The 20,770-nt window shown below is 37.7% G+C and overlaps 2 protein-coding genes across 2 annotated transcripts in view; one reads left to right on the forward strand and one right to left on the reverse strand.

Annotated features, from left to right (window-relative positions):
* PRKAA2 (protein kinase AMP-activated catalytic subunit alpha 2) overlaps positions 1-8,505 on the forward strand; it is an 83,852-nt gene extending 75,347 nt beyond the window's left edge. Inside the window, exon 9 of the mRNA XM_018044652.1 lies at positions 731-8,505. Within this exon, the coding sequence (XP_017900141.1) occupies positions 731-969 (239 nt within the window). The 3' untranslated portion in view covers positions 970-8,505. The remainder of the gene's footprint in view (positions 1-730) is intronic.
* Positions 13,363-20,770, reverse strand: part of C3H1orf168 (chromosome 3 C1orf168 homolog) — a 79,121-nt gene continuing 71,713 nt past the window's right edge. The window contains 4 exon segments of the mRNA XM_018044659.1: positions 13,363-14,105; positions 14,660-14,693; positions 14,804-14,960; positions 18,099-18,180. Of these exon segments, the coding sequence (XP_017900148.1) occupies positions 14,084-14,105; positions 14,660-14,693; positions 14,804-14,960; positions 18,099-18,180 (295 nt within the window). The 3' untranslated portion in view covers positions 13,363-14,083.

Here is a 20,770-nt window from a genome sequence, read left to right on the forward strand (position 1 = left end):
TTATTCTGCTCAGAGGCCCCAGCGGGATGTGAGCAGAATAAACCAAGGGTCCACTGCTGGACGGAATCAGAGGAAAACTGAATTCAGAGTTAAGGAAGCTGTTTTCAACAGTTTATTCTTAAACTGCCATCAACTATAGCTGTGTCTATATGGTCCCTAGAATCCCTTTATCAAAAGTACCCAGAGTTCTTACTAAAAGGCAGATTCTTGGGAACTCTCCCAAACCTAGCAAATCTGAATCTCTGGAGATGGGTCCTTGGGGAACTGGGAATCAGCATTTTTAACAAGATTTCCTTTGCCCCTTCCCCCAGGCAATTGCAGTGTTCTCTGAAGAATCTGTGCAATTGTAATTTCTGTTTTTATCTTATTTTTTATTGTTGTTGATACACTGCAAGAAAATAATAATCCTCCAAAGGTGTGCTTTCTTCACATAAAAGGGTATGAGGAAAATTTGACTTCACAGTTGCTGTCAAACAGTATGTTGAGAAGGATTTAGTCATCACATTTAGACTGTGTGGCCGTGTTACTGTTGGATGGTGATGTCTTTCACAGTTGTGGGAGGGAAAAGTTTTTGCCACCCCTACTCCTAAAACCCTGCAACATGACATTGGCTCCCAGGATGCCCTTAGCTCAGATGTGTTCACTTAATATTCTGAATAAGATACCCTCATAGGAAGGGCTGGGGCGAATACACTGTTCATGTAAATTGCTCTTCTTTGGTCCATTTCAGATGAGGTGGTGGAGCAGAGGTCTGGTTCCTCAACGCCTCAGCGGTCCTGTTCTGCTGCTGGCTTACACAGGCCACGGTCCAGTTTGGATTCTGTAACTGCGGAGGGCCATTCACTCTCTGGCTCTCTCACGGGCTCCTTGACCGGAAGCATGTCGTCCTCTGTCTCACCTCGCCTGGGCAGTCACACCATGGATTTTTTTGAAATGTGTGCCAGTCTGATCACTACTTTAGCACGCTGATGATCTTTCCCTAGTTTTTTTTTTCTGTTATTGCACTGTGAAAATCAGATATATTCTTTAAATTATTATTTTACTTATGGATATCACATACTCTGAACTACTGGTTAAGGGCCGTGACTGTCTTCAGGGGACACAGTACCTCTGAAATTTACTGAAAAGAAAAAGTCTGACATTTTATTTTCTGTAGACATCTGTAATTCTGTTCTGCCTATTATAAATTCACATAGGCAGTATCTTTAATATGTGAACACTGATGAATATTATTGTTAACCTAAAATTGTGGATTCACTACAGATGATTAATATACCTTCACTGGTGAACCGTCTCAGTTAACAGGTAGTTTGGCAACATCTTGCTTTACTGTTTAGTGTAGGTAAATCCAGTTTGCTTCCTAAATTTCAGCAGGCTTTAAGCTGTGTTTATGCACAAGATTTAAAAATAACATAAATATTAGTAAGATAGTATTTAAATGTTGAAATCTTAAGAGCCAGCTCCCCCTCCCCCAAATTTTAGAACCAAATTCTACTATCAGTTTCTGCAGATATTGCCCAGTGTTCAACAGAAGGGCCGTGGTCCTGAAACCAGTAATGGTCATTTCCAGGTTCCTTCAAAACAGCTATAACCAACCAGAGGTTTTATCTTGAGATTTTCCTGAATAACATATATAAGAGCCTTCAAGGTTCTACTCAGTACTGGAACATCTGGAATTACAACTTTTGTCTTTTTCATAAACGTGTATCATTTTACAACATGCCTTCAAAATCTACCTTTCTCAAGTTCTTTTCCACTGTATTTATTTTTGTACTCCACCGAGCATGATGAAATAGTTAAATGAAACAAAGCAAACTATTGACAGTCCCTTGGAGAGACTCTTGTCTTTGGTCTCTTCCTGCGTGTGCTGGTGAGGAGCGTGTGCCTGTCCTTCTGCATCCGTCATGCCTATTACTCACCAGGAGTTTGTTGCTGTAGTCACCCCACTCCCTCACCTTCCCTAATCACCTTTGTCTTTGTTTGCTGTTTGATCCTTAGTGGCTGATGGACTTTGTTTTGAAATCCTCTCTGGTTCTCTTTCTTTGTTCTACATCTTGGTTGCTAGCCATCCAATTTGAAACACTGTTCTGGCCCTAAGGGCTTTTGTGTACTTCCAAAGCTTGGTAGGCTTGTGACCTTCACTGTTGAACCTGTTAGGGCAGGGAAGCCTTAAACATTCAAAAAAATTCTCTCTTGAATAAATATATGTGTTGTTTACATATATACATTATATGTATTTGTATACCAGTGCTTTTAAAGAAAAACCAAACTTTTTCTTTTTGGCTTTGTGCAAGTTTTTTTAAGGCTTAAAAAAAAAAAACCCTATATAAAAAGCAGGGTAGATAATAGCCCATTGATGATATTCTGTTTTAGTAAAAAAAAATATTTAATTTTTAAATTATGTATAATTTATCTAATTTGTATTTATTCATCTTGTTCAATATATTGTAATTAACAGTCTCATTCACCTGACTTACCCTAGAAATGATTAAGTGATTAAGCTCTTGAAAACAAAAAGTGAACACTTCCTTGACAGATTTCTCTCTCTTTGCCAAAAAAAATAATGTGTTTTCTACCAAGAAGCAAATGAGAATGTTAAACCAAATTTCTCTTGTGTTTGGGAAAGACAAGTATGTCTGTCTTTAAAGGGTTTTGAGTCAGGAGTTTGCAGTGTGTCACATAATATTGTTTACCAGAACTTTAAAAAATGGTATTACATAACTTTTAAGTATGACTTAATATCAAAGTACAAGGAATCCTTGTTTGGCAATTTGAGAAAGAGTGGGGTTGCAGTTAAGGTGTTTTAAAAATTTAAACCTTTGAAAGATTGCCATCTAGTGGCATCAAAATAAACTTTTTTGTGTATATTTCTATAGGGATAAGCAGTCCTGCTGCATTAATCTTGATGTGTATATACATCTGGCAAAATTTTGGCCCCAACGAATGTGTAAATACCTCTTTTGGGAAACACAGGGCCACCTCATAATATTTGCCTGTTAATGGGATGACCTTCAAAATAAATTAGTCTGACTCCTTACTTCCAATGACAAAATCCCTAATAATTTTGAAGGCAGAGAAACAGTAGGAAGGAATCCAGTGGCATTTTAACTTCCTTAGTTTAATGAATCAGATGTTAGAAACATATTAAAATTGCTTTATATGGTTATGTTTTTTAAAGTTAAACTATACTATTTTTTCATTCTTGCCAGTATTTATGAATATCTACATTTCGATAGCTACGTGTTTTCAGAGAACCAAGGGTCACAGTTTGGGTTCTTGTGTGCTGAGGTTTTTAGAGACAGCTCTTCTGTGAATGTAGATGGTGTAATACATTGGTCTGCAGAGAGAAGATTACAGGAGGCTCAGTCCAGCATAATAGGTCTAGAACATTTTCATAGAATCTCTTTGCTGCTCATACAGGGCGAGGGAAAGAATCAGTTGCTAAATTCCCATGTTTCAGTCTTGTAACCTGGATGAGTGTGGATGTGGTATGTGGTAGACAGACCGTGGGTAGGAACACTTTCTTCATGTTATGATTTTGAGGGAGAACTCTATTATTAGGCTACAGATAAAGTCTCGGCTATATCATGAAAATGGAGTCCACAGTGGTTCTAAAACAGCATTTCTGAAACTGCATTCTGTGAGATGCTCTGCAAAAAGGGGGTTTCATTGAGCAAGTCTGATAAATGAAACATGTTACTTTCCTGCTTGAAGATGACAAAGTCAGTGTGACCATTAAAGACTTTGACCAGTCCTTCTGTGGGAAAAGAAAATCATTTAAATTTGTTTAATCCTGCTTTGTCCAAATTAATTTAAACACTGTTTTAAACTTACTATTCCCTGGGGGGAAAAGCATATTCAGAAAATATGATTTTAAGAAAACTATTTACCAGGTTGCCATAATTAGGTAGATACAAATTAAGATTTCATTTGCCCTTATCAGTTGTTGGAGAGAATCTGATTCAAAATCAGAATTATTTTAATCTTGAGCGAACACTGGGTTAGTGGAATTTTGCATGCCTACAACTTATTTTATAGCACTTTGATTGTCTTAATCAGGTTTGGTATTTTGTGGAGAGCAAAATTTATTCTTTTTTGTGTTGAATGGATAACTGAAAAACCTTAAATAAGATTACTTCTAAAAATGGTGTAAGAGACTAGTGACTAATGCGTTGGCTCAATGGGTAATGAGTCAATAGCTTTGATTCCTTCTTTCAGAAAGTGTAATCAGTGAACGTTTTCTGAACACTTTTATATAAGACACCAAATTTAGATCTAATTCCGGTTATTCTTCAATGAAGGAAAAAACAACATCCCAGATTATATATGTAGGGTGGGAGGCAAGACTATTACAAGTTGGGCTTTTGTTTTGATCAACAGACTTTTGAGACACTTTTGTAACCTCTGGTGTTTGCATTCCTTGATACCTGCTAGCCGTAAAGAGAATCCAGGAGCCTAAATTATTCGGAAGTAACAGTATTCCATGTCAGGCAGTTGGCTATAGGTAGTATAGACAGTTCTCCCCTTTCCTTTCTGCAAATAGGTTTCCTGTGACAGTTACATAATCCTGGGCTTGCTTTCTCTTATTCCCTAGCCAGTTTGTACTCAGGGAATACAAATTGATTTTTATATTAGATGAGACATAATTGAGAAAATAATCATAGACAACTGTTACAGATTCTTTGACTATTTGGATTTATCTGAAAATGTACATTTTATTGAATTAATCTAAGCAATGTACCTTCGATTTTATAAACTAAATGATCTTGGAATCTGCCTGCCATAGGCACTGCATCTTTGTCTCTTCACTGATTAATAATTTAAAATCTTGTTAATGACTGTGAAATCTAAGTATCTAAATGCTAGACACTCACAGTTTTGTCTGTTTTTATTTCTTTTTAAAAGACCTCCACGTTTTCAGTTTGGCATTTCTTTACCTGATACTTTTGTCACTCTGTGACTTTTTAAATAGAGAATGTACTTTTTAAAAGTAATAGATCTCAGAGACTCTAAAATTCTGGATGAGGGATCTGTGCAATTTGTTTGTAAGTCACATCCTGTGTTGGGCCTCATTTGTATAACCTCTGAAGTGGAAGGGATAGATTGAAAGACCTCTGGGTTACCTTTGAGCTTTAAAATTGTCTCTTCTCTGCCTTTTCATATGATTTGTATTAGCGTTCACTTTTTACATGCTGAGAGATTGTATACTAATGTGAATGATCTATATTTGCTTGGTGAGGTATTTTGAAGATACATACTTGAATGTTTTTCTAAACACAGCTGCCCCCCTAGAATACAAATGACAAAATCATCCAGAAAACCAAATATGTTAAAATATTAATAGCATGTATGTGTACTTGCCATAAAGCAAAAGATGACAAATTTGGAGTGATGGAAGTGTTCCATACATTTTAATGGTGATTGTGGCTCAGCTGATAAAGAATCTGCCTGCAATGCAGGAGACCTGGGTTCAATCCCTGGATTGGGAAGATCCCCTGGAGAAGGAAAAGGCTACCCACTCCAGTATTCTGGCCTGGAGAATTTCTTGGACAGTATCGTCCATGGGGTCGCAGAGTTGGACACGACTGAGCGACTTTCATGTCACTTTAGATCCAGAGACCCTCCATATCTATTAACTTATTCAATACATTACAATCACCTTGTGTGTTAATGATTTTCCAAATGAGAAAGCAGGACCAGAAAGCTTTTCACAAGCTTTAATGCTATATAATGTTCAATGATGATCACTTTATGTGCCCCCTTTCCCTTGGGGGAAACAGTCTGAATCACTGAAACATCTTAGTAGCTAAGTAATAAAAATAAACACAGACGCATTGCTTTCAAGTCTTAGAGTGACATGAAGTAGTCTTAATATTTTTTAGTTTATTAGAATGAGTTGATTGTACTAACTAGATGTATTTATGATTATATATTGATTTTTGTTAAGTACTTCTAAGTTATTGAGGGTGCTTAAAACTACTGAAGAAACTTTTTAGGCCATGATTCTTCCTTTATTTATGTGATTCTTACAGCACAGTGCTTTTTTAAAAAGTAAAGCCAGCCCTAACTCCTATCTTAGATTATCATAATTTTTTACAATTAATCTAAATTAGGCTTATCTAAATTTCATATACAAATTGGTAATTTTTCATTTCATATGCATATTAGATGATAAGATACTATTCTCATAGAGTATATTTCTATTCACAAACTACCAAGTATTATCAGCTTGATACAGATTCTTCCAGACCTTACAGAAATTTGAAATGTAATTTATGTTTGAGCTTTTAAGAGTATATCTTATTTATACAAGTTGCTGGCATCCTTACCAGCCTTATCCATATACAATTATAATGCATATGATGCCACTGAACAGTAATAACATGAAGAACAGGACCCACAGTGCAGACTAGATTAAGTTTTAATTCAGCTTTTTCAGCCATAACCTAATAAGAATCAGGCTGAGTGTAGAAGTGATCAGATTGTGGGACTGTATTAATTTTGTGAGTCAGTGTTTACTGCCAGCCTTGCACAGCAATGCCAGTTTGCAGCCATGGTTGTGTATGTGACTTTCTGTGACTACTGTTTATATATAAAGCAGTTCGGATGTTATGGAAGTAGCTCATGATTTTATCTGGACAAACAGGGTATGTAAATTTAAGTTACATTTGAAAAAGTGCAATTAAGGAAATCCTAGCGTAGAAAGCTCTTTGGAGGAAAAAGTGAAGTGCTTATAGGACATTCTAGCATGACAACACTTTTAAACATATATAGAATTTTGACAAGGTTCATACAATGTGAACTTTTTAATTCCAGGTTTGCTACTTTGTGTTGGTTTATAATTTCAAGGAAGGAATAGGAACATTCTACCCAAGGAGAACTGCACAGTTCATTTTTTGCTGTTAATTTAAGCTTGCATTTTTCACAAGTAAAAGTCCTTTTTAAATTTTGTTACAAAGAAAAACCATTTTTCTAGACAGGTAATGGTTTCCTAAGGTGGAAAAGAGAAATAGATCCCACTAAAAAAAGCAAAACACCTTAATTAATTGTGCCTTCTTTCTTAAATTGTAGGAATAATAATTAGTTAACAACGTATTTAAACTGTATTTTTTCCCTAATTCCCCTCATTTTTACTTGTCTGTCCGCAGTCACATGGTTTGTCTTTGCCTGTTTGTGTTTGGGTTCCTTTGGCCAGGCCTCACTGTCATTGTCAGAAATTGTCCACTAGCTGTGTCTGTCTGTGTCACTTCACTTTTTAAGTCACCTTGGTAAAAGTTGGCTGCCTTCTCATGGTTTTAAAATGAAAGCAATGAATAGCAATCTTTATATTTCAACCCTTTAAAAAGTTTGTAAAGGAAAGAAATAATGCAGAGCAAAGAACAAAATTAATTTGGAATCTGATTCTCAGTTTGGCTGCTGTGGCAGCAGCAGGTCATTTAACCTCATTTAATGTTTTCATCTATAAAATATGGGTGTAACCTACCTCACAGATACGTGTGAGAAACTGTTGGGAGGCCCTTGTTTAAATACAGGGTTTATCATCATATTTAATGTAAATCCCTTTTTGTTTTAATAGATATCTTTGATACTGATAGGATGAGTATCTTGATTTTAGGTAAGTTATGTGGTAAGAATGTAGAAGAATGTTTAGGAACACAATTTCACAAATTATGGTATTCTTATTTTTAAGTGACTTTTGAAATTTCTTGAAAATATCAAATATTCAAATATTAAATGTCTTTTGTTGCAAGAGATATTCAGAACTTCTTAATATGTTGGCTGAAGATGCCTTAACATACCAAATTACAGTATTTTCTCGAGACTGCTCACAAATATCTATGGTTGTACAATGTTTTGAGTGTTTAATGTAAAATTGTTATAGAACTGTGAACTCTGAGCATAGTAATCTTAATATTGTTTTAGGAAGAATGCTTGTGTTCAATATCATATATGCTTAAATATCATACAGTGACTTTGGAATGCAACAAACAAAACTGAAAGTTGACAGCCATTAGGTTGTTGTGTCCATGACAATCATAAGAAAATATGATTGGATATTGTTCCAAAAAATTTCAAGAACATCTTGGGGAAAAAAATTCCATAGGCTGATATATTTACCCATCAAAGCACTTGATTACATATCTAGTAAGATTATTTTTTTAACTGTTAAAATTGGGATTGTGTTTTATAATTCATTTAAGAAATGGAAACAAAAAAAAAGACCAGACTTTTAGTGCTTTTGTGTTTTAATAACCATAGATGCCAATTTCAGTTTTGTTATATATATATATATTTTGTGAATGTTAAATGATCAGCGGAAGGATCTGTCTTCTAGCAACTGTGTGCTATGGGTGTCCTCTTGAATTACACAGCATTTCATAGTTACAGGTTCTCCCTAGTTAATATTTGCACTGTATAAGCTCACAGGTAACAAACACAAGAGAGAAATGATTGCTTCCAAGCTTTTTTCACAAAATCAAATTAAAGTCTCTGGTTAATTTGAAAGCTCTTTTGTTTCTATTCAGTCATTGATACTCTGCATGTCAATTAATAGTTGCAGACAAAGCTGTTGTAGAACTTGGCTGCCTCTGACCCCTTGGCGACTCCACACCATCTTTGTCCACTTTGTCTTCCTTGTTGTGCACTGTAGTCTCTAACTTTAGCCACTGTATTAGTTTCCTATTGCTGCCATAAGAAGTTACTATAAACATGGTGACTTAACACAAATTTATTATCTTACAGTTCTGTAAGTCAGAAGTCCGGTGGGCTTAGCTGGTGTTTCTGCATCAAGTCAACACAGGCTGACAACCACAGCAGCAGTAGGGAAAAGCTCTGGGCAGAATCTGTTTCACGGCTTATTCAAGTTGGTGGTGAATTCAGTTCCATGCTGCTATGGGACTGCAAGCCCGTTTCCCTTCTGGCTCTTCGCTGGGAATCACTTGCAGTTTCTAGAGACCAGCATCATTGCCTGGTCCATGGTTCCTTTCATCCTCAAAGCGAGACACAGAGGGCTCATGCTTCAGACATTTCCTGCCTCTTCTTCACTACATCTCTGACTGACGGACTGTCTGGTTGTCAAGGTCCATGCTATTAAATAGGGCTCACATGAATAATCTCCCTATTTTAAGGTCAACTGGTGAGCAAACTTAATTTCATGTAAAAAGTTCCTTTCTCCCAAGTCACATAACATATTTATAGGTATTAAAGCCAGGATAAGAAGATCACTGAAGCCAAAATTCTGCTTATCATAGGAGAGGAAGGGAAAGGCCTAGATGACTTCAGGCTTACAACAGAGTTTTACACTGAAAGCTTCTGAGAATAGAGAACAATGTAGAGGTGGCCCTATGTGCTTATGATGGTCACCTCCCATAGACTTTCTGAGAAACATCCAAGTTGAGATTTATAAGATTTCTATTTGCTTCCTCAAACTTCTATACTTTTCTGATATCCTACAATAAGCATCTATTACCTATACAATTTAGGAAGTAAAGGGAAAAGGTATTCACAGTAACAAAAACAAACATGTTCCCTTCAAATTTTGGATAAAGAAAAAAGAACTCTTATAAATCTCAACTTGGATGTTTTTCAGAAAGTATACAGGAGGTGACCATCATAAGCACATAGGACCACATCTACATTGCTTGTTCTCTATTTTCAGCAGCCATTAGTGTAAAAACTGTTGAAAGCCTGAAGTCTTACCCTTGTTACCCCAAAACAACCACTTCTTAGCAATTTGTCTTTATGTATTGACGTTTTTGTCTTCTTCCCTCTAGAATCCCATGTTTTAAAAGTTCTGAACATATGTGGGAGAGGCCCTGCTGTAGAGAACACTATGGCAGCTTGGAAAACCAGGTGTGTCAGAGGTACTAAAAAGGAGGAAGGGACGGCTCTGTCAGTGCATGTTAGCAGTTGCTGGTGGCCTGGCCTGTACATGAATGAGGGTGTCGTTAACCGCTCTTAGGTCCAGGTCCCTTTGCAAGCTGTCTTTTTCTCTGACAGAGTGTTGTCATCTCTAATGATATCTTTTGATACAAAATTAAAAAGTTAAATAAAAACTCAGTCTTTCCATTGAAATGTTTTGCTAGATTAGGGTTTCTAGGAGACAGATGACATCTGCTTGAGACATCACTGAAATTACAGTTATAATGTTTGCATTAAGGGACTTTGTAGATTAATAGCATTGAAACTGAACTTCACACACTGTAATTTAAAGAATGGAAGGAATGTGGCTGATCATGAATTAGAAATAACTACTTTGATGTAGATGGAATGTTTTTCCTAAAAGTGTATTCCATATCAGTAGTTATTAGGTATTTGTTTATATTAGACCAAATGGTTTATACTTTAAAAACATAGAGAAGTGTTGTTTCAAAAACCTGTTAAGTATATCTATGTAAAATTTTTATATCTTAGCCATTTTTTTTGAAAGATTGGATTATTTTATTAACATCTTCAGTTCAGTCACTCAGTCGTGTCCAACTCTCTGCAACTCCATGAATCGCAGCACGCCAGGCCTCCCTGTCTATCACCAACTCCCAGAGTTCACCCAAACTCATGTCCATTGAGTTGGTGATGCCATCCAGCCATCTCATCCTCTGTCGTCCTCTTCTCCTCCTGCCCCCAATCCCTCCCAGCATCAGAGTCTTTTCCAATGAGTCAACTCTTCACATGAGGTGGCCAAAGTATTGGAGTTTCAGCCTCAGCATCAGTCCTTCCAAAGAACACCCAGGGCTGATCTTAATAAACTGGTTGGATCTCCTTGCAGTCCAAGGGACTCTTAAGAGTCTTCTCCAACACCACAGTTCAAAAGCATCAATTCTTTGGCGCTCAGCTTTCTTCACAGTCCAACTTTCACATCCATACATGACCACTGGAAAAACCATATCCTTGACTAGATGGACCTTTGTTGGCAAAGTAATGTCTCTGCTTTTGAATATGCTATCTAGGTTGGTCATAACTTTTCTTCCAAGGAGTAAGTGTCTTTGTTTTTTTTGTTGTTTTTTGTTTTTTTTTTTTAGTTAACAGCTAACTTTTAATTAGTTATGTGGATGTGTGGTGAGAACATTTAAGGTCTACTTTCTGAACATTTTTCAAGTACATATAACAATATTAGAGTAACCACGCTGTACACTAGATTCCCAGAACTTATTCATCTTATAACTTCTTTTTTTTGTTTTTTTTTTTTCCGACTACCCATCATGGCTGCAGTCACCATCTGCAGTGATTTTGGAGCCCAAAAACACAAAGTCTGACAGTGTTTCCACTGTTTCCCCATCTACTTCCCATGAAGTGATAGGACCAGATGCCATGATCTTCATTTTCTGAATGTTGAGTTTTAAGCCAACTTTTTCACTCCCCTCTTTCACTTTCATCAAGAGGCTTTTTAGTTCCTCTTCACTTTCTGCCATAAGGGTGGTGTCATTTGCATATCTGAGGTTATTGATATTTCTCCCGGCAATCTTGATTCCAGCCTGTGCTTCTTCCAGCCCAGCATTTCTCATGATGTACTCTGCATCTTAGTATCATCCAATTTTAACAGAATTCACTGAAACCAACCTGCTTCTTTTTCATTATATGAGTTTTATCCTCTTTTCTTGGCTAGTAGATTTACTAGCATAAAAGATTTCTTACTAAATTATAGTGATTCTTTTGCTATCCCATGGACTGCAGCCCACCAGGCTCCTTTCTGTACATGGGGTTTCCCAGGCAAGAATACTGAAGTGGGTTGTCATTTTCTTCTCTGGGGAGTAACGATGACAGTTTTTCCCTAACAATGTTTCTGGGAGCCCTGGGGTCCATCAGAAGTGGCTGCACTCCTTAGGAAATAGAGCAGATGGCCTGATGCACCTAAGGTCACCTTGGATTGATTACGAGGCCGTATCACACTCACACGGTTTATGCAGTGATGTACACATCAGCCTTTTTGCCTTGATCTCCCTTACAGATGATTTTCTGAATTTAAGAGGTCGAGATATCCTAGCCATTCTTTCAAGTCTTAATTTCAAAAACCTGTTTTTGTGTTCAACATCTTCCAACTTCACAAAAGGCCAGGTACTAAAATAACCACACTTATACAGTATTCTGTATTAAGGGTTTTAGGACACTTATTTATTTATATTATTACATTACAACCTGACAACAATCCTGAGAAGTAGACAAGGTAAGTGCTATTAGCGCTGCTTTACTGATGAGGAAATAAGAGACTCAGAGCTAAGTCACAGACTCAGAATACAAGGCCATGCCGCGAGACAGAACGTGAATGGGACAGAGCTGTGTCAGGTGAAAGTGAGTCCCGCTGTCACCTCAGGATCCAAGGGCATGTTTTGGTGAGGTGGCAAGAGTGTTAAGTAGGTTTTGGTCCTCTTTTGTATAGGATTATTGCATGAATGGTCTCTGCTCAACACAGCCTTGCACTCCCTCTCACTCAGCTTGGGCCACACCTGTCCTTGTCCTTACAGTGCCCACAGTGTGGGAGAGGGCTGCAGTTGCCTGGCTGCCCTGCCTCTCAAAGTAGTAAATTTAATTTGGGGGCTTAGGCGGGTGCAAGCAGAAATATATTCCCAAGTCTTTGGTGTCAGTCTTAATCTCGTCTCCCTAAAGAGAAATCTCATCGTCACGTCTCCATTCTGTCTCTCTCTTGCCTCTGCCTCTAATGGGGCTCCTGTACCATATATACTTCTACTGCAGCTGTCTTAAATTAAGGCCTAGGGCTGTGGATATTGCAAAGGTGACTAGTCTTCCTCATTCTTACCTGTCATCCATAATCAGTCAACCACATTGCCGTGATTCTTTTTTCCTTTTCTCTCTAGACATCTGGTGTTGTCTTCCTGCTTAAGACCTCTGGATGGTTCCTACTCTCTAGAGGAAAAAGTCCAAGTGACCTCTGTTACATTCTAGCCCTGGCTTACCCCATTTCAGCTCTTGCTACTTCCTACCAGATAGACTAGACTCCTCCTACTTTGAACTTCTTCCTGGTCACCAGGGAGAGCATCGACTTCTCTGTGTCTTGTCCAGCAAATATATTATGTTTAAAGACCAAGTTTCGGTGTCACCTATATGTTGTTATAACTGTTATTTGTAATAATCTCTCCACCTATTTTCCTCTCTAAGCCCTATGAATACTTTTGATACTTTTCATCTGGAATAAGCGTGGCCTTTCTTGGCACATGCCATTTGGAACAAGAAAGAAAAAAAAGATAAAAGAACCTAGAAGCTTAAAAAATAGTGTCACAGTATAGAGGATGAGGCCATGGATCATGCCCTTGAAGGTCGGAGTCACCCTGCCTAACATGCCATGTACATCATTTGAAAAATAGAATGTTATTTACAGCTCAGCTTATTTTTACTCTCTGTAAATAAAAATACTTATAAATTATTTTAATACATGTTAAGGCATAAACAAAACAATATCCTGTTGTCTAAAGTAAAAAATGGTTATTTTAAACTGATATAGTATATAATTTAAATGTTTAAACATATTTAGGCAATTCTCAAAATGTTGGGTGAATTTAGGAAAAAACTGCTTTTCAGCATCCTATTCCCAAAGAAACCAATTTTTGGCAACATTTGTTAGATTTTTAGTTTTATGATAAAAATCAATGTAGAAATGTCCTCCTGCTTTAGGATTATACCTGAAATTGGAGTATTTGAAAGATGTTGGTTACATTATTTACTTTTCAGAATTAAATTACACCCAATTTAAATGCACAACATCTTCTTGAAATTATAAACACTCGTGTACTAATATTAGAAGCATTAGAAGCAAACCAACCATCTGCACAACTGACTAGGTGCCATAAGGCGTGATTTCTAACTTTGGACATGGCTCATTAAACAAGTGCTCAAATGCCAACACACACTGTTTCGCATTTTGAGCCAGCAGTGAAATACATACTGAAATAGACATTGAAAGATAACTGTTTAGTAGTGAAACCAACATCTAAATGTGGAGGACTTTTCTTTTAACGAAAACTTCCACAGATTCCACTGTCTCATGCTGGCAACCTAAACTAACGTAAAGCAGGGCTGAGACCTTAGAACTAGTTCACATTCGAGCAGGCCATACTGCTTCATCTTGATCTCTCTAAGGTGACCAGACTTGTTGCCTGAGGGAAAAAAGGAGAAATAAACAAACACTTTGAAATACAGGCCCATGGAAGAGTAAGAGATTTGCGAGGAATTTCTTATTCAGTTTAATATTCTTATACGTCTTTAAAATGTTTACAAATATGCTCTTTAGAGAAGTCTGATAACATACTCAGGAGTGGCAGACAAAAAAAATTACTCTTCCAAGTAATTTTTATAGAAGAAAGAATTAGTTGCTCAGTTGTATCCGACTCTTTGTGACCCCATGGACTGTTGTAGCCTACCAGGCTCCTCTGTCCATGGGATTCTCTAGGTAAGAATACTGGAGTGGGTTGCCATTTCCTTCTGCAGGGGGTCTTCCTGACACAGGGATTGAACCTGGGTCTCCCACATTGCAGGCAGATTGTTTCCCATCTGAGCCACCAGGGAAGTCCTCCTTATAGAATAGAGCATTGCATATTTATAAACTTTTCCTGAAGTATATATATGCAATAGTCTTTCCTTGAGACTCATGTACACAGTAATGTATTAAGTATTCAGAATTTGATTTAAAGTATAAAGTCAAACCACTTACTTGAAATCTAGATGTTCAATTAGCACATATCCATCTATAGAAATAAAAATCACTATTACTAATCTGAAAGTTATAATGCTTTGAGTTTTTTTTTTTCTCAAAAGCAGTGATTGAAATCTTATGGGCAATAACCTAGTAACTTACATTTGCCTTCAGAATTGCGGCATATCACTAGATTTTCTTCAGTGATATCAATGACGTCCAGTTCTTCTCCAGGGGTTATTGGCAAGTCACATATTCCATTTCTTGAATTATTGGAACACACCACTGCTGTGTTGATGACAGTAATCTCTTTGTCATACTGAAAGAAAAAATTACTAATCAGAATATGCTTGCGTAGATTTATTCTTTTTCATTATAACAACATTAATGGAAGACATACTATGGTAACCTCAAAATAAACTCAAGAGGCCAGGTATTTGTTAACTAATATCTAAGGAAAAAGAAAATAGCAAGATATTTAGGGAAAGAAAGGTTATTTAAAGAAATATAATATATTTATTTATCATCACAAACCTTTACATTTGTTTGGTAAGATCATATTTTCAAACCCGTTTTCATACCCATTCTCTAATTGAAGTAGAAGGAATTCTGGGAGGTGAGAAGGTGGTAACATTGGTGTAAACTAAGTATTGTGAATGGTATATTAATTGTTCCAGTAAAGAAGTCAATCAGTAAACCCAGGAAAGGACAAGTTATAAAAAGAGGGAAACAGAAAGCCTCTGTGTATAGTAGTGCTTCAGAGTTTATAATGTTCTTATATATACAGCATTTCTAGACGGCACTCTTTCCACCCTTCCTTTCTAGTGGGCTCATATATTCTTGCATACATGTATTAATAGCTGCAATACATGTATAAACAGCTACACATATTTTAAAGAGGTAGGAATGGTGTGTGCTTCCCTGAGAGCTCAGTTGGTAAAGAATCCGCCTGCAATGCAGGAGACCCCAGTTTGATTCCTGGGTCTGGAAGATCTGCTGGAGAAGGGATAAGCTACCCACTCCAGTATTCTTGGGCTTCCATTGTGGCTCAGCTGGTAAAGAATCAGCCTCCAACGTGGGAGACCTAGGTTCAATCCCTGAGTTGGGAAGATCCCTGGAGAAGGGAAAGGCTACCCAATCCAGTATTCTGGCCTGAAGAATTCCATGGACTAAGTCCATGGGGTCGCAAAGAGTCAGACACGACTGAGCAACTTTCACTTTAGGAATGGTGTATGGGAGCAGGTCCCACTATCCTTTTGTGGTTAAAGACAAACACTTGTGGAACAACTGAGGGATTTGATTTCTGGCCTTAGGAGAGTTTGTTTGTTTGTTTTTTGTGTGTGTTATTAACTAGCCAACCTATCCATGTACAGGTATACCACCTTTTAATGTATTAAAATCCACTTATTGGAAAAAGTTCTAGAATATGTAGCTTATGCTTACAGATGTCTACTTCAATAAATAGGGTAGCCACACACCTTCCTTTGCTCAGGATAGTCTCTGTTTATATTTAATGTCTCTAGTTATAAATCCTTACTATTATTAAGTGTGCCTCCTTCCCCTCAGAAGTGTCCTGGATTTGGATGGTGAATTATGATGGGTACCAAATGCGATCTAATCCACAAGACAGGTTTTTCTTTTGCCTAACAGAGTAATAGCTTCCTAACTGATCTTACCCTTTCCAGACCACCGTTCACAATGATTGCTTAAAATGCAAATCTGATTTCTTAAAAGAAAATTCTAAAAACTCCTCATTCAAACCCAGATTTCTTAGTGTGACATTTAGGGTCCTTTGCACAACCTCATTCCCCATCCCCCTCTCTTTCTTTTCCCTTCATTGAAGCCTCATCAAGCTATATGATAATCCTGAATGCACTGTGTACCTTTCATATTTCCAATGCATTGCTCTTGCTGTTTTCTCTGCCTGAAATGCTTTTTTTTCTCTTAAGCACTATACTGTCTTAACTGCACTTTGTATGTACCCCATGATGACATTTAATCAACATATTGTCTCCTAAAATAAAAATTGGAAGCAGTTTTATCCATCCTTGCACCCTCAATGCCTGACACAGATGAAGCACCCAATATTTTGGTTGGGTGTGATTTGAGATGAGTAAAACTTATTGAAACTGTATAGTTTTTTTAATGATATATCAAGGAGACTCACCACAGGTGACTGGGAAGAATAGACTCAAGAGAATGGGAATTTCTGCTGCCTATGAGAGCATCAGAAATACAGTGGTGAATAAAGGCACTAGATGGAACATAGGGCCCTTTCAACAAGTAATTGTTACACATTCATTTTTCAACTAATCAAATAACATCATGGTTTACAGTAAGTAATTTCATATTATAATTTATAGATCTAGTAACTCAAATTAGCTTGGTTCAAGCAGAACTTATTAATGATTAAGAAGTATTTGTGTTTATTCCTAAATTGAGTCCAAAAACATTTTTATACAGTGTTAGGTACTACTATAACGCTCGCTACATGGACATGATACATAATATAACCCTTTTCCTCCAGGAATTCAAAGTTTAACTGATGAACATGTATTGCAATAATACTAATGTTTTGTGATAAGCTAGAGGTTTGCTCAGGTATAGAGTATTGTAGAGGAAGAGCAATTTCTTTAATCAGCAAGTGTGAGTTCCTAGAGGAGATGCCTGGACTAGGTCATCACAGATGAACAGGTGCTAGTCAGATGGAGAAGCAGCAAGGGTATACTGGACAGTGGAACGGATCAGGCCAACGTCTAGAGGAAGGAGATAGCGGGACAAGGATGCAGGCGGATGTTCACTCGAGAAAGAGAACGAGGCGCAAAGTGCACGCTGGAAGAATGGCACGAAATAAAACCGGGAAGACGAAGGTCATGACACGAAGAGCTTTGTATAACTCTCTCTCAATCCAGTGTCTGGTACGTAGGAGTGTTCAGTATATGTTTCTTAATAATTCTCACTGTGACAGTAATCACATGAAATCAAAAGGGAGGAGTGTCTGAACCTTGAAATTACAGAAAAATACCCCATGGACTCAATGACAGAGTTGTTTAATCATTTAGTGTATCCATTTTTATGTTGGGAGCTAAGGGGGAACTTGAACAAGACAAAAATCTGTCCTTTAAAAGGGACTCAAGACTTAGTTCAGACTACACACACACACAGACACACACAGACACACACACACACACACACACACACTTTGGCTCAAGGAGTTAGGGAAGAGTAGATGACATTTGAATAGAGTCTTAAAGAACAACTTAGCAGTTTTTCCACGCAGAGGAAATAGCATGTACAAAGGCATGATAATACAGAAATGTATTGAGAAAAATTAACCTATCACATGTTTAATCAAAGATCATGACAGTCCCAGAGAGGCAGATGTGCACCACACTTAACAGAATTTTTTTTTAATTTTAATTCCTCTGCTAATGTTTACCTTCAGAGAAGAACATACCTTGAATCTCTCTCTAAAAAGTCTTTCTTCTCTTTTCATCCTATCCTTCTCTAAATTTTGCTTCTTGGTTTTGAAGAAACTCCTAGATGGCAAGAAATGTGCAGGTAGAGTTAAGTGTTACTATATATAAAAAACTCTTTAAGCTTCCAAAGCTATAAACTCATTCTACTCCAGGATAAATTCAGGTATAATTCTGTGTGTAATTTTATACCATCTTATTGTTGCCTCTTCTTTCTCAAATCCATCTGCGTACCTGCTTCCAGAGTCATCTTTCTAAAATTTAATTGATCATATCACTCTCTTGCTTAAAACCTTCTGGTCTATCTCTGCTGCCTCTACTGTAAGATAAAGTCAGGTACCATTGTGTTGTACACAGGGTATTTTATAATCTGGCCCAACCCCCCTTTCCAGCTGTCCTTTTCCATATAACATTCAAAGTCTACATGGAACATCTTAGAAGGTGGGCTGTCATTTCCATGCCTTTATACCAGGAAAGTGCCCTCAAACTTCTCTGAGAACTAGCCATCATCCTGATTAATAAAGGGATAATAAAAGGGTTGCAGTAAAATCACACTAAAAACATAATCCTTACTTATTGGTAGAGTAAGTTATGGTGAAAAAAATCATTTAAGAAGGAACAAAGAATGCATAGAAATTGATACATCAATCTACAGGAATAATGTTAAACTCAGTATTGCATTTTCAAATTACTCAGTTGAAGAAAACAACTATAATATCAGTTTGTTGTAAGAAATAAAGCACTTGAAGATTGTTTCCTAAAACGATTTATGTATAGTCATTGAAATAGTGGGTTTCCCCAGTAGCTCAGAGGGTAAAGAATCCACCTGCAATGCAGGAGACATAGGGTATGTGGGTTTGATCCCTGGGTCGGGAAGATCCCCTGGAGTAGGAAATGGCAACCTACTCTAGCATTCTTGCCTGGAGAATCCCATGGACTGAGGAAAGCTTTTTTTTTTTTTTGGCAGGAGATGGGGAAAGTAAAAAATTTCACTGATACTTCATTTCTTGGAATTTTGTTTTGCTATGCTATGCAAAATTAAAAGATGCTTGCTCCTTGGACGAAAACCTATGACAGACCTAGACAGCATATTAAAAAGCAGAGATATCAGTTTGCAGCAAAGGTCCGTATAGTCAAAGCTATGGTTTTGCCAGTAGTCTTGTACTGATGTAAAAGTTGGACCATAATAAAGGCTGAGTGCTGATGAATCAATGGTTTCAAAGTGTGGTGCTGGAGGTGATGATTAAGAGTCCCTTGGACAGCAAGGAGATCAAACCAGTAAATCCTAAAGGAAATCAACCCTGAGTATTCATTGGAAGGACCGATGCTGAAGCTCCAATACTTTGGCCACCTGATGTGAAGAGCAGACTTATTGGAAAAGACCCTGATGCTCGGAAGGACTCAGGGCAGGAGGAGAAGTGGGACAGAGGATGAGATGGTTGGACGGCATCACTGACTCAATGGACATGAGTTTCAGCACACTCTGGGGGATGGTGAAGGATGGAGAAGCCTGGTGTGCTGCAGTCCATGGTGTTGCAAAAAGCTGGACATGATTGAGTGACTGAGCAACAAAATGTAAAAGTAGAAGTGTGATGTTTAAGGTAGAAAGATGCTTTTGTAGTCTTGAATACATCTTTCCAACTTGGGAAAAGTAAATTACATAAAGTCTAAACTTAAAAACTTAGAGAAGGCCCATCCTCACCCTGTGCAATCCTCGTGAGTTTAAATTTGGTATAGATTGATGTCTGATTTCTTCTGGGGTGCCCCTCTAGGACTTTTCTAGACAGATTTCCCAGAGCAGACAGACCATACAGTGTTTTCAGCCCAGTGACTGTTTAGACAAGGATTTCCCCAAGACATTAGTTAAAGTGCCTCAGCTCCTGCCCTAGATCCCAGCAACTGAGAAGACTGAAGCACAGAGCACTAAGTCACCATCAGAGATAGTAAAAAACATCACCTCCCCCCACAGCCACTTAGGAATTTGAATCACATAATAAAGGATAGATCTTGAGTCAATAAAACACTTTTATTTCTAACACTAATGTAGTGAACACTAGAATTATATTGTATCAAGAAGAAAAGTTATGATCAACCTCAATAGCATATTCTAAAGCAGAGACATTACTTTGCCGACTAAGGTCCGTCTAGTCAAGACTATGGTTTTCCCAGTGGTCATGTATGGATGTGAGAGTTGGACTGTGAAGAAGGCTGAGCGCCGAAGAATTGATGCTTTTGAACTGTGGTGTTGGAGAAGACAGTCCCTTGGACTGCAAGGAGATCCAACCAGTCCATTCTGAAGGAGATCAACCCTGGGATTTCTTTAGAAGGAATGATGCTAAAGCTGAAGCTCCAGTACTTTGGCCACCTCATGTGAAGAGTTGACTCATTGGAAAAGACTCTGATGCTGGGAGGGATTGGGGGCAGGAGGAGAAGGGGACGACCGAGGATGAGATGGCTGGATGGCATCACGGACTCGATGGACGTGAGTCTGAGTGAACTCCGGGAGTTGGTGATGGACAGGGAGGCCTGGCGTGCTGCGATTCATGGGGTCGCAAAGAGTCGGACACGACTGAGCGACTGAACTGAACTGAACTGACTGAACTGATGTTAGGGAAATCAGCCTTGCTATGTGATACCCAGTTTCTCTTCTTAA

This window comes from Capra hircus, chromosome 3, assembly GCF_001704415.2.
Source record: "Capra hircus breed San Clemente chromosome 3, ASM170441v1, whole genome shotgun sequence".
Taxonomy (NCBI): Eukaryota; Metazoa; Chordata; class Mammalia; order Artiodactyla; family Bovidae; genus Capra; species Capra hircus.